The sequence below is a fragment of the Argopecten irradians genome, chromosome 4 (genome assembly GCF_041381155.1).
Source record: "Argopecten irradians isolate NY chromosome 4, Ai_NY, whole genome shotgun sequence".
In the NCBI taxonomy this organism is placed as follows: Eukaryota; Metazoa; Mollusca; class Bivalvia; order Pectinida; family Pectinidae; genus Argopecten; species Argopecten irradians.
The window spans coordinates 28,366,138-28,381,129 of NC_091137.1; the positions used below are offsets into that span (position 1 = coordinate 28,366,138).

The 14,992-nt window shown below is 37.4% G+C and overlaps 2 protein-coding genes across 2 annotated transcripts in view; one reads left to right on the forward strand and one right to left on the reverse strand.

The window, feature by feature from the left end:
- The first annotated feature begins 1,106 nt into the window (after window positions 1–1,106).
- On the forward strand, window positions 1,107–2,758 carry LOC138322211 (carnosine synthase 1-like). The gene is made up of 2 exons (XM_069266257.1): window positions 1,107–1,241; window positions 1,493–2,758. The coding sequence occupies exons 1-2, from the start codon at window positions 1,107–1,109 to the stop codon at window positions 2,756–2,758; spliced, it is 1,401 nt and encodes a 466-aa protein (XP_069122358.1).
- Window positions 2,759–6,426: 3,668 nt separating this feature from the next.
- The window catches only part of LOC138321179 (DNA (cytosine-5)-methyltransferase 1-like), a 44,159-nt gene continuing 35,593 nt past the window's right edge, over window positions 6,427–14,992 (reverse strand). Inside the window, exons 35-37 of the mRNA XM_069264667.1 lie at window positions 13,800–14,040; window positions 9,779–9,895; window positions 6,427–9,252 (exon numbers count right to left, since the gene is read on the reverse strand). Coding sequence (XP_069120768.1) covers window positions 9,043–9,252; window positions 9,779–9,895; window positions 13,800–14,040 — 568 coding nt within the window. The 3' untranslated portion in view covers window positions 6,427–9,042. The remainder of the gene's footprint in view (window positions 9,253–9,778; window positions 9,896–13,799; window positions 14,041–14,992) is intronic.

Here is a 14,992-nt window from a genome sequence, read left to right on the forward strand (position 1 = left end):
TTGAATAAATGTGTTTTTATTAGACAATAATGCAATGGCCAATTACAATAAGTTCAAAGTATAGATGAGACAAATATGTTCCTTTTGAATTAATGTATTCTCAAAGTGTCCTTACTTCCGTTAAGTTATCATTTAAAAACTATATACAGAGAGAGCACTTGTTCGTTTTACATTTTATGGTTGTTATATTTGTGTTATATTTATATACAAAATCAATTCTGTAGCTTAACCTCGAACCTTGACAACATGTATACCAACTAAGAATGGAGGATTATAGTTGTAATAGACAGCTGTTCACAGATCTCTGTATGTACCTGATTATAGAGTCAAGGAGTGTTACGTATCACACAATCAAATAACAACCCACATTTCACCGTGAAATATATAACTCAATAATAAGAATTAAAGATGTTACAACTTCAACGATGACATTATTGCAAATAATGGAAATAGTCCTAGTATGATTAACCCTCAATACACATGACCATGATCAACAAACAACGAAATGCTCAATACTTGGGAGTATACTAAATCTGAAATATACGGAAAAAAATAAGACACTTTATCTTATTACCGAAACACAAAGAAGCAAACGTTAAGTCAACATGAATACATAAATTGGATGCATGACAAAAGAAACCAGAAACACATTTATTACAGCAAATACATATTTGTTAACGTCAACACAATAATTAGAAACTGTGATGCCATTAAATTCTTGTTTTTGTTTTGTTTAAAATACTCACCATCTCTGCCATATATCCCATATATTTAAGTATCACTTCAGTGGTTATCATTTATTGCATAGTTTTGACAGCAATTAAAGACAAAATTACTTAGTGTTGTGCTCAGTAGCTCAGTAAGAAGGGGAATTCCCAATCCTAAGTTAAGCTACAAGAACTCGTCAGCGATGTTCCATTAAAATCTCATTATACATAAGTTTAGTTCGATTAGGATTACATCTGAAATGCATCAAAATATCGTCTTTCAACAGATATCAGTATAGATCGGACATTTGTCGTAATTTTTCGTTGATATATTCATTAGATGTTTTATCATATGATACCCACCTGAAAACGCCCTACTACTGGACAGACAATTCCTCAATGTATATGTTAGGGAAGAGTAGTTTACCGGAGTCGGTGAGGAATGCAATGGAGAATAAGATGATATTGGTTGTTGGAGAGGAGGTGATTCTCTGGAAGCAGAACCGGACCACTCTGCACAATTACGGTATCAAAGTAAATTATCGAGATTCTTATTATTTTATTTTTTAGTTGAAGATTCTAATAACGCTTTTTTATAAGGATTGGGCAATACTAGTATTATAAAGAAACTCGAATATTTACAGTGAATATGATCTTTTGTCGTTTGTTGTGTTCCTCACCTTAATATCCAAGTTTTGAACACAACAATTTCAATCAACTTGTTTTACAGTCACTTTGTTTGCAATATAAATCCCCTTAATAGATCAACCAGTTTACTTTTACAGATCATCCTCGTCGAATCGAAACCTATTTCTTTCCCACCAGAGGATGTACATAGATACATCCAGTACAATTTTACTGACCATCGACATGACGATTTACACGCCGAGAGAATCATTGCTAAGCTATCAGCTGATAACATATTGGTGGATGGATGCTGTACCTTTACAGATGAACACGGTCCGCTGACCGCCTATTTATGTCAGAAGTTGGGACTGAATGGTGCAGGCGTAACGGGAGCAATCAACGCTCGAATTAAAAGTCTCACACACATATACTTACAGAAACAGGTTGGTGGTGTCCACCAGTTCCCACGAACTAACAGATACACCGCCAGGTGTGCACCAATCGTTGGTGAGGCTTCACTGAGATCTGCCATCAGGGCGATTGGACTCCCTGCCATATGCAAGCCAGAGAACTATGAAAATGCAAATGGAGTTATGTTAATAAAGAACATAGCTGAGTATCCACGTCTCATCCAAAGTCTCCGCAATTTGTTAGAAAACCGAAATCCATTGATGATGATGGAATATTTTGATGGCACAGAGCACGACATCGAAGTGATATTGTATCAAGGCGAAGTTCTTGCCGCCATTGTTTCAGACAACGGTCCAACACGACCGGAGTCATTTCTGGAAACTTCTATGTCGATGCCATCATGTCTACCTACATCTAAAGCTGCACAGCTCAGAAGAGCAGCGTCAGACTGTTGTATCGACATTGGACTCATGAACGGCGTCTTCAACGTAGAAATGAAGATAACACCAGCTGGCCCCAAACTGCTGGAGATTAACGGACGGATGGGAGGGGACTATATACGGGACTGGGTGTACACATGCTTCGGGTTCGATCTAATGTGGTATGTGATGGCCATATCGGCAGGAATGCGACCACCTATCCCAAACCAAAAGCCAAATGCCCATGTTATGGGAATAACGTGTTCGTGGCCTGTTCATCAGCACATCATCTGCAACAAGGACTTCGGGATCAAAGTCGGCGAGCTTGTTAAATCGAATGACATAATATTCTTTGGCGAAAAGTGTATCGACGTAAAAGAGAATCATTCAAAGGAACCGTTTGATATTTGTAATGTTGCAGTTATAAAACAGGATTTAGAAAGTGCAAAAACGGCTCTTCTCAACGTCTGCGATTTACTAGGAATTCACAATGAGCAGTTTGACGTCCCGGCATGTCTTTCACATTTTGTAACTGATGCTCCATCGGAAGTTGACGATCTTTTGTATAATTCCTTCTCGAGTTCTTCTTTATAGAGCTATAAAAATAATACAATTAGCCGCCACACTAAATCTAATTAATATTCCATCTGTCATCACAAAACAAATATCCGAACAAAATGCTCTGTGCTCTAAAAAATAGATAAAAATCAGCCAGTTTATCTCTTTCTAATGAAGTAGTCGCCCATCTGTGTGTACTTGCTGCCCTAGCTGCAATGGCGTAGCTGACTGGACGACAACGAACGTAGTGAAAGTATGGTGTACTGTCTACCGCTACCTCAAAGCATGGTGGTAAAAGGCGACTAAATTTGAGACTGCTCCATTTTGACCTAGTTACAAGTGCTCCCTTCTGTCACCTGACTAAGACATACCATAGTCTGTAGTTTCTGCTACTGCTTAGCCCTCAGCATTACTATAATGGTGCAACTGGTTGTCCGTTTTTAGTAGTCTGTCCAAATGAAAGTGGAGTTGGGTACCTTTGTGGATATGCTACTTTACGCAAGACTCTTGATAACAGCAAAATTACCAAGCGATCATGAAGCAGTTATGGAGGAAGCTAATTAAACAAGAGGCCCAGAGGGCCTGTATCGCTCACCTGGTTTTTTGTTAGTAATTATCACAAGACTCAGACAATTAGAAAAATAAGCAAAATTGACTCCCAAAGTTTTAATTTTGAATCACAACCATACAACTATACGGGACTGGGTGTACACATGCTTCGGGTTCGATCTGATGTGGTATGTGATGGCCATATCGGCAGGAATGCGACCACCTATCCCAAACCAAAAGCCAAATGCCCATGTTATGGGAATAACGTGTTCGTGGCCTGTTCATCAGCACATCATCTGCAACAAGGACTTCGGGATCAAAGTCGGCGAGCTTGTTAAATCGAATGACATAATATTCTTTGGCGAAAAGTGTATCGACGTAAAAGTGAATCATTCAAAGGAACCGTTTGATATTTGTAATGTTGCAGTTATAAAACAGGATTTAGAAAGTGCGAAAACGGCTCTTCTCAACGTCTGCGATTTACTAGAAATATACAATGAGCAGTTTGACGTCCCGGCATATCTTTCACATTTTGTAAACTGATGCTCCATCGGAAGTTGACGATCTTTTGTGTAATTCCTTCTCGAGTTCTTCTTTATAGAGCTATAAAAATAATACAATTAGCCGCCACACTAAATCTAATTAATATTCCATCTGTCATCACAAAACAAATATCCGAACAAAATGCTCTAAAAAATAGATAAAAATCAGCCAGTTTATCTCTTTCTAATGAAGTAGTCGCCCATCTGTGTGTACTTGCTGCCCTAGCTGCAATGGCGTAGCTGACTGGACGACAACGAACGTAGTGAAGGTATGGTGTACTGTCTACCGCTACCTCAAAGCATGGTGGGTAAAAGGCGACTAAATTTTGAGACTCGCTTCGCAATATATGACGCTATTTACAAGTGCTCCCTCTTCTGGTCACCAGACTCAAGAACATAGCATAGTCTATGTAAGTTTCTCATCTACTGCTTATCACTCCCAGCCATTACTAATAATTGTGCAACTGGTTTCCAGTTTTTTAGTAGTCTTGTCCAAAAAGAAGTAGTAGTTGGGGTACCTTAGGTGGATATGCAACTTTACCTGCAAGACTGCTGTGATAACAGGCAAAAATACCAAGCGATCATGAAGCCGTTATGGAGGAAGCAAAATAAACCAAGAGGCCCCAGAGGGCCTGTATCGCACACGGCTTGTATGTTTGTTAGTAATAATCACAAGACGCAGAACAATTAGAAAAATAAGCAAAAATTGACTCCCAAAAGTTTAATTTTGAAATCACAACCATACAATGATGCTATTGATACCTATACAAAATAAGCTATCCAATACAATAGGTTCAGAGACAAAGTAATTTATATGAAAATATGAGCCTAATTGACCTTTTTGACCTCGCATCAATTGCCGTCTAAGGCCCCGGGGTCAGCCCTATCATTTGTACAATTTCAAATCCCAACCCTAGTAAGGATGCTACCATTGCATTATAAGTGCTCGTTTCCATTCTTAGTTGCAGAGAAGAAGTCGTTTATATGGAAATAGCTAAATTGACCCCTTTTGACCCCCACCCTTCAGGCCCCCATGGGGTCAGCCCCATCATTTGCAAAATTTTGAATTCAAACCCTATAAGGATGTAACCATTTGCATTATGAGCTTAATCCCATGTTATTTATATGGAAATTTGACCACTTTTGACCCCGCCCGCCCCTCAGGCCCCCGGGGGGTCAGCCCTATCATTTGCACAATTTTGAATTCCCACACTATAAGGATACTACCATTGTATTATGGGTGCTATAACGTGCTTAGTTTCAGAGAAGAAGTCGTTTATATGGAAATAGCCAATTCAAATTGGCCCCTTTTGACCCCGCCCCTCAGGCCCCCTGGGGGTCAGCCCCATCATTTGTACAATTTTGAATCCCCATCCTATAAGGATGCTACCATTGCATTATGGGTGCTATCCCATGCTTGGTTTCAGAGAAGAAGTCGTTTATATGGAAAATAGCCAAATTGAACCCTTTTGACCCGCCCCTCAGGCCCCCCGGGGGTCATGCCACATCATTTGTACAATTTTGAATCCCCAACCTATAAAGATACTACCATTGCATTATGAGTGCTATCTCATGCTTAGTTTCAGAGAAGAAGTCGTTTATATGGAAATAGCCAAATTGACCCCATTTGACCCCGCCCCTCAGGCCCCCGGGGGGTCAGCCCCATCATTTGTACAATTTTGAATCCCCACCCTATAAGGATGCTACCATTGCATTATGGGTGCTATCCCATGCTTGGTTTCAGAGAAGAAGTCGTTTATATGGAAATAGCCAAATGGACCCCATTTGACCCCGCCCCTCAGGCCCCCGGGGGGTCAGCCCCATCATTTGTACAATTTTGAATCCCCACCCTATAAGGATGCTACCATTGCATTATGGGTGCTATCCCATGCTTGGTTTCAGAGAAGAAGTCGTTTATATGGAAATAGCCAAATGGACCCCATTTGACCCCGCCCCTCAGGCCCTCGGGGGGTCAGCCCCATCATTTGTACAATTTTGAATCCCCACCCTATAAGGATGCTACCATTGCATTATGGGTGCTAATCCCATGCTTGGTTTCAGAGAAGAAGTCGTTTATATGGAAATAGCCAAATTGACCCCTTTTGGCCCCGCCCCCTCAGGCCCTGGGGGGGTCAGCCCCATCATTTGTACAATTTTCAGTTAGTAGCCCATAAGGATGCTACCAGCCAAATTTTTGTTGAAATCCGACCAGCGGTTTATGGAGAAGAAGTCGATTGTTGACGGACGGACGGAAAAAAACACAGTGTTTTTTGGCCATTAATTGTATTGTGAAGAAATCTTGATGCGTTATGTAAGAGTCGTTACTTGATTCTTGATTTAATGATGTAATTTCATATAACGATCCATTTGTGTTCCCAAGTATAGTAACATTAACACTTTATGTCATACTTCCTAAAAACTTATGACCACTCTGTGCCACACCACTAGATTAACTACTTTATCGATTGCTGTTCAATGACTACTCAAGTTCTTGCAATGAGTAGTCTTCGCAAAGCTGTTGATGGGGAAACTGCCTTAATAGACTGGTGTGGTGACGTCACAAGTCAACTGAGAAGAAAACTACTTGTTAGCAAGAAAGAAAAAATAAAGAAGTTATATCAAAATTGTTTATTTTTTAAGATTCTGCAAGTCATATTTCATTATTGCAGAAAATGTGAATGATCAATGCAAAATAGCACTAATTGTGAACAATGATGTGTATAAATATACAAACTAGAACAAATAAACAGCACACATCTTACAGGAGTTGTCATTTGATAATGAGAATTAAAGGGACATGAAACCCAAGAAAACCTATCATTTTTTAATAAAAAACCTTTGTGTGACATGTCAAAGGAAGAGACTGGAGCAACTTCCCATTTTATACTTATGATATGTTTAAATGTGTCATAAAGATTATCCCTGTGCGGAGATTGATCGAAATTATAAGTCTCATTTTGACTATTGATTCCCGTCCTTTTAGTTTAGAGATACTACACCTGCGACAGAGATTAATGATAACCATCATTTAAAAAATAATTGGTGTTTAATCATGTATATATGTGTCTAATTAGCACAAATATATATATAAAATTATCTATTTTGCATTTGGTTCATGCGCAATCAGTCCTTCATTCCATATAGAGCATAGTAACATAGAACTTTTTGGATGCAATTAATTACTTTAATATTTTTATCTTGGATTAAAATGAGAAGCTCAAACTTTTTAACGGTGGTAATGGTGTAAAGTAAGTTATTTCATCTGCTCCTGCTTTTGATAGAGAAAAAATTCCATATGTTGGTGGTGGAGCATCTTTAAACATCATTAGACTTCTGAAAATCACATCTAAATATACAGCACTTTTGGGTTCATGTCCCTTTAGAAAACTTTCTGACAATAATTACAATTTAAATATCCTTACATAAAGTTCAAAAACTTTTTCAATGATTCTAGTTACTTTTCTTTCTAATACATTCAGGAATAGTTTTTCTTATTTGTAATCATGCCTGTAATGCCTTTCAAAGATTTATACACCATGTTACCCCCCCTCCACTTTTGGAGTTGCATTATATATATATGTATTTAAATAAGTCTTGATAATTTAGAACAATTTTGTAAAAAATTCATTGAATCAAATAACTCTGACCTTAAGTTTTTTCCCATTTTTCATCTACAATACAGTACAGAAGTGCTCATTTTATAAATTATGACAAAAAAAATGGTGTCTACAAATACAATGACAAGCAGTAGTATAATGAATACTTAGTATGAAAATGAATAGAAAAGAGATAAATCTTTACAGAATAGAACATGAACAATTAAATAATCTTATCTTACATAATAACTTACTCAGTACAATTCTGCCCAATTCATATTACATTAAGATTTTACATGATTGCAATATGGGGAGAAACACATTTTAATGGCTAACGTTTTCTACCACTCCCACAAACCTAAATCAAATTGTCTTAAACATTAGGAGCATATGTGGAAAATACATTATCAAAATATCATTATAACCTATTCATGATCTTGTATATTTGATTTGCAGAAATTTCATTTCATGATCAAAGAATTTATGAGTTACAGCCCTTAACTTAATCACCCTGAGATTTCATAATGGACTGGTCTAGTCTTTGATTTTAGAAGAGTCTACATGTGTCTAAACGGTGATGAACAATTTTCCACAAACTTGTCGAAACTAGGATGACACTTTATCAAAACTGGAACATTAAAAGCTATTTTTTATCACATTTCGAAAACTTCCTTCTGTAACTTTACAAATATATATAATATACCAAAACACTCATTTCAGCCAATCTTAACCATTGATAGCATATTTTTAGCACTAAGAATTTTTTTGTTTGGTTTAATCATATTTTAAGTACATGTAAGGTTACAAAAAGACTAGCTAAACTTTTGTATTTTGTAACTCACTCATGTGAGAAAACTTCCATATTTATAAAACTGCTGCAAACTAGAGACAGGATATATTTACTGAATCAGCACACAACAATATCAAGACAAATATATTTCATTACACATGATTTTGAGGACATAATCAATTTCTTGTATATACCTGGCAATGATTTCATGCTGTAGAGCTCCAATGTAACATTACACACGACAGCATTATTTTATGTAAAACACAAAAACGAAATTTGAACAAATCTCTACAGCCCTCTACTCCCCTGTCAAGAAACTTACTTTCACCAGGAGATAATGTCAAAGTTTTGTACCTATCAACTTTTTCATGAAGATTTAATTTTACAAATTCTAATTGGTTGTAAAACTCATGCACACAAAAATAGTTTGGTTCAGAATTTTCTGAAAAAAAGTATTTCATGCACTTTAAGAATTTAATAGATAAATGTACGTTTATGAACACATTTGGTATACAATATATAATAGTCAGTCATTTTCTTCAACCAATCAGCAATATGACTGGAGAAAACGGTTTCATCACAAGATTCTGTAACAAGGAAAGTGAAGACCTCCAAGTTCAACTCTCCATTTGAATGGCTAACCTCTGTCTACCTTCACAAAGTTGTTCAAGTTCACGTAGACGTTAAAGTTATCTTATCTAGGCATGTTGTCTTTCCCTTGATATTTCAAATGACAGGATTGTCAAAATATTTTGTAAGTACACACTTCACCAATCTCCTTTTCAGGTTTAGTGTATAGTCCCTTGCACATTACTGATGAAGTTCACCGACAGTACAATGTTGCTATGACGAGGAACCTGCTTTACATGGTGACACATTCTCAATCTTTGGTTTTGTTTCACTCTCTTCTTTGACTTCTACCATTTCTACATCTTCTGCAGATTCTTCCTTGACTTTTTCAGAGCACGACTTTTGTTGTGCATTCCACTGTAAACACTTTCTGATCTCCAGACCGATTGCCTTTGCCATTGGAGGTGGTACTGCATTCCCAACCTGTAATAACACAAGTAGTAAACTATAATTCATTGAACAAATACATAAAGTACATAACAATCAATTTCAAGGAATTTATATCCAAATTCTAATATATCAAAGGTAAATATCTTAGGGAGGTTAAGAGACAACAATTCATAACAACTTCACAGCATGGTCGATGAATGCACTATTACTTTACCTATATAATAATATCCCGCAGAATTGGAAATATAACTTTATTTGACTTGACGCTTTATTAGCAGGTTTGAAGAAATTCTATTACCAATTCAAGCAGTTATTTATAGGACAAATCATGACAGCTCAAAAAATGTTTAAAAGCTTTCCTTTATAATTACTTTTTCCAGATTTTTTTTTACAAACACAATACTTCGATCCCCAATATTCTGTCATAATGACATAACAACAGAATCAATATGGATTCTTCTTCATATAATAATCCTGAGGAACTTTGTAATCAACTCTCCTGAGAAAATAAGGCATAAAATTCTACCAAACTGGAAACGGATGGGTGGAAGTAAAGTACCTGTCTGTGCCGGTCGAGGATGGTACCAAAGAATCTGTAGGTGTCTGGGAATCCCTGTGATCGGGCACACTCCCTCACACTGACCACTCGGTGCTGCTCCGGGTGTAATACACGACCCTGGAATCATAAAACAGACGTGTAATCAACTAGCTTCCAGGAGCTTACCTTTCATTATATATGAGTGAAGTTCCATACACCACATTAGTATGACATGTACATGTGTACCAATTATGCTAATACTTATAATATACATTGTCAATGAGGTAATGGATTTTGAGGCCTAATAATGAGTATGTGCTGATGGTGCTTTAAATCAAAGTAAAATTTCATTTTTTTATAAAAGGGATATTGGAATATCTCAAATCTTGTTTAAGATTCTGGCTGATCACTGGTGCTTGTGCTACTAACCATAATCTTCCAGTGTGTTAAGATTTTAACTATATAGACTCCTATAAAATTCTACAAATCAATACCCTATATGTACTAGTGTACAACACACCTGTTTGCCCATGGGTTTGGTCTACAAATCAATATCCTATATGTACTAGTGTACAACCCACCAGTTTGCCCGTGGGTTCGGGCTACAAATCAATATCCTATATGTACTAGTGTACAACCCACCTGTTTGCCCATGGGCTCGGGCTACAAATCAATATCCTATATGTACTAGTGTACAACCCACCTGTTTGCCCATGGGTTCGGGCAACAAATCAATATCCTATATGTACTAGTGTACAACCCACCTGTTTGCCCATGGGTTCGGGCAACAAATCAATATCCTATATGTACTAGTGTACAACCCACCTGTTTGCCCATGGATTCGGGCAACAAATCAATATCCTATATGTACTAGTGTACAACCCACCTGTTTGCCCATGGGTTTGGTCTACAAATCAATACCCTATATGTACTAGTGTACAACCCACCTGTTTGCCCATGGGTTCAGGGTTAGTGACTGTTGTAGAAAAGAACCCGTCCCACTCCAGTCGACCATACAATCCTGCCCAGTTGTTGTGGCGGTTCCCAGTGTGGGGCAGACACCAGGGAATCAGAGTGTTGAACTGTCGATCCATAGTCTCACAGGACTTGCCCTCAGCACATGAACACACACCCCTCAGGTAACCCTTGCTGCTCTTACCCTTCTGTTTGTCATGGTGGGTATATTGTCTGTAAGGGACAAATTTAAATCAAAAGTTTGAAATCCATATTTCATCTTCAACAGTAAAGCACATTTAAAACGTACCTCTTAGGACCAAGAAAATTACTTCATTATACACACACACCACAAAAACTTAAAAATACTATGTAATAATAATGATCATAGTTGTACTGTACAATGACTTTATCATGGCTTTATGATTAACATATAACATCCTATGATACATCAAGGTATTTCTACTGTAGGGTTTGGGCCCTTTTTCTTGCCCCCCAAAACCATGAAATTTTCAAAACTGTTAACTAGAACACTGACACGTCAGAAAGGCCCCCCTATGTGTCTGACGTGCTTAAGTGGAAAAGTAGTATTTTGACAACGAATTCTTCCGTGTTAGCTATATGTTGCTAATAAATAATTAATGTCAACATTAATTGGGAAACCGATGATGGTACATTATTATAATTCTTTGGAAAAAGTCTTCCAAGTATTTAACTTGAATCCTGATTCCAAGCTAACATTACATTAAGAGCATACAATTAACTCAAATAAATTTGACCTTGACCTTTGACTTAGTAACCTTGGCCCATGACCTTACCTTTGGACAGTCAACTCCTTGTTTAATTCTGAACAACTTTGCATCATAATGTTATAACAAAATGTTTATCAGTTAAGAGCAACAACATTGTGATTTTTTTAAATGTTAAAATCCAAGATGGCCGATTTTTAAATTTAATTTCAGCCTGAAAAATTACCAAGCAGATCTAGGATGGATGAGGAATCATCATGTAAAATATGGGGAAAATACTCCACTCCCTTCCATCATTAATGTGCAAAAGAAAAAAAACGGACAGACGGACGGACAACCTGATTACTATAGGGCACCCGCATCTCGATGCGGGGCCCTAATTAGTATTTGAATAGTTGAATCTGACAAATTTAGTACATCAGATCGGAATCTTATAGTTGATTAAGATTTGTAATATATATAAAAATACAACAAAGAAATCACTGAATAACAGGTTTAAAAATTTCATGGATTTGGGGGCCAAAAAGGGCCCAATTCATACATATGACAAGGACAAGAGGTCTAGAAACAATTTTTCTTTACTTACAGTTTTTTGGTCTTTGTTCCATCAGAGAGCCTGATTTCTAGGTTAGGAAGGGAACGCCAGTCTGATCCTGGAGCCAACGGAATGTGCTGCATACGGGCGTGGACAAGGGCCGACATTTCCTTACAGATGTGGTCTCTCAGGATTGGCTGGTGTTGTTTACCGCGGATCTGTAACATACAGAAGTCAAAGTCACATCAAGGACAATTTCAAAGGTCATTTAGGAACAACAAGTTGTTTTATCTTAAAAGCAAAATGAAAGTCTGAAAAAGATAAAATTTATGAAAGAAAACATTCCCAAAATTAAGATGAAAAGCTATGAAAAGAAAATATTCACAACATAAAGAATTTACCAGTTTCTGAAAGTGTGACTGTCCATCTCCCTGGTAAGAGATTTCCTCTGCCTTTGCTCCGTTACGAATCTCCGGTAGATCTGACATTGTGTCTCGAACTGTGATTGTTCTGAATGGAGCGGCTTCCATCCTTGTGATATTTGAGGAAAACTAGAAATAAAGATAAAATCATTACATAAAAGGTCAGAGGTCACATCAACCTTATATTATAGGTCAGAGTTCACATCAACCTTCATAATGGCTTAAAGGTCAAATCAACTAATCATGACACAATTGATGTTATATCACTTTTTTGTATCAATTCAGATGTAAGCTGGTACCACAGACTAATAATGGTATCAGAATATCTGTCATTTGAATCTAACACGTCTAGGTATTAAATCCAATATTTTCACTAACAAAATTTCTTCTATTAGCTTCTACCTTTTTCTCATCGACTTGTACTGAAAGCTGCATAGCTCGTGGAGCAAAAACATGAAGAGGTTCTGGGTAGAAAGGTAGTTTGTGGCCTGGTGCGGCGGCAAGGATGATTGCCCTGTAAAACAGATAGTTATGTTCATGAGTTAAAAAGGGATCACTAAAGCATGGAGAATAAAGCACAAAATGTATTAACATTTAATAACAATTTTATAAGTACATCTATAATAAATACACAAGCACATCTATAATAAATAAACAAGCACATCTATAATAAATTAACAATTTGCAACAAGCACATCTATAATAAATTAACAATTTGCAACAGCCCTATTCTGTGATTGCTGCCACATGACATCACAACGATAATGACGTCATAATATTGAGTTCATTTGATTAACCAATGCTCTGACTTACCTCCTGCGAGTCTGAGCTACTCCATAACTGCCTGCCTGTAACACCCCAAAGGTACACTGGTACCCCATACGGATCAGACATCGCAGGGCCAACTTCAGCACCATACTGCGCTTGTAGGACACAAAATTTCTCACGTTTTCCAACAAGAAGTAGCGAGGTCGGTAGTAGTCGCAGTAAGACAGATACGATGCAATCAGTGAACACCTGTTTGCCAAATGGGTTTGGTCTACAAATCAATATCCTATATGTACTAGTGTACAACCCACCTGTTTGCCCGTGGGTTGGCTACAAATCAATATCCTATATGTACTAGTGTACAACCCACCTGTTTGCCCATGGGCTCGGGCTACAAATCAATATCCTATATGTACTAGTGTACAACCCACCTGTTTGCCCATGGGTTCAGGCAACAAATCAATATCCTATATGTACTAGTGCACAACCCACCTGTTTGCCCATGGGTTTGGGCAACAAATCAATATCCTATATGTACTAGTGTACAACCCACCTGTTTGCCCATGGGTTTGGTCTACAAATCAATACCCTATATGTACTAGTGTACAACCCACCTGTTTGCCCATGGGTTCAGGGTTAGTGACTGTTGTAGAAAAGAACCCGTCCCACTCCAGTCGACCATACAATCCTGCCCAGTTGTTGTGGCGGTTCCCAGTGTGGGGCAGACACCAGGGAATCAGAGTGTTGAACTGTCGATCCATAGTCTCACAGGACTTGCCCTCAGCACATGAACACACACCCCTCAGGTAACCCTTGCTGCTCTTACCCTTCTGTTTGTCATGGTGGGTATATTGTCTGTAAGGGACAAATTTAAATCAAAAGTTTGAAATCCATATTTCATCTTCAACAGTAAAGCACATTTAAAACGTACCTCTTAGGACCAAGAAAATTACTTCATTATACACACACACCACAAAAACTTAAAAATACTATGTAATAATAATGATCATAGTTGTACTGTACAATGACTTTATCATGGCTTTATGATTAACATATAACATCCTATGATACATCAAGGTTATTTCTACTGTAGGGTTTGGGCCCTTTTTCTTGCCCCCCAAAACCATGAAATTTTCAAAACTGTTAACTAGAACACTGACACGTCAGAAAGGCCCCCCCTATGTGTCTGACGTGCTTAAGTGGAAAAGTAGTATTTTGACAACGAATTCTTCCGTGTTAGCTATATGTTGCTAATAAATAATTAATGTCAACATTAATTGGGAAACTGATGATGGTACATTATTATAATTCTTTGGAAAAAGTCTTCCAAGTATTTAACTTGAATCCTGATTCCAAGCTAACATTACATTAAGAGCATACAAATTAACTCAAATAAATTTGACCTTGACCTTTGACTTAGTAACCTTGGCCCATGACCTTACCTTTGGACAGTCAACTCCTTGTTTAATTCTGAACAACTTTGCATCATAATGTTATAACAAAATGTTTATCAGTTAAGAGCAACAACATTGTGATTTTTTTAAATGTTAAAATCCAAGATGGCCGATTTTAAATTTAATTTCAGCCTGAAAAATTACCAAGCAGATCTAGGATGGATGAGGAATCATCATGTAAAATATGGGGAAAATACTCCACTCCCTTCCATCATTAATGTGCAAAAGAAAAAAAACGGACAGACGGACGGACGGACAACCTGATTACTATAGGGCACCCGCATCTCGATGCGGGGCCCTAATTAGTATTTGAATAGTTGAATCTGACAAATTTAGTACATCAGATCGGAATC

Excerpts from the sequence above, each read along its gene's own strand:
- LOC138322211 (XM_069266257.1), top strand. The coding sequence starts at position 1,107 with ATGTATATGTTAGGGAAGAGTAGTTTACCGGAGTCGGTGAGGAATGCA. Across the intron at positions 1,242-1,492 it reads TGCACAATTACGGTATCAAA|ATCATCCTCGTCGAATCGAA; the intron begins GTAAATTATCGA and ends TTACTTTTACAG.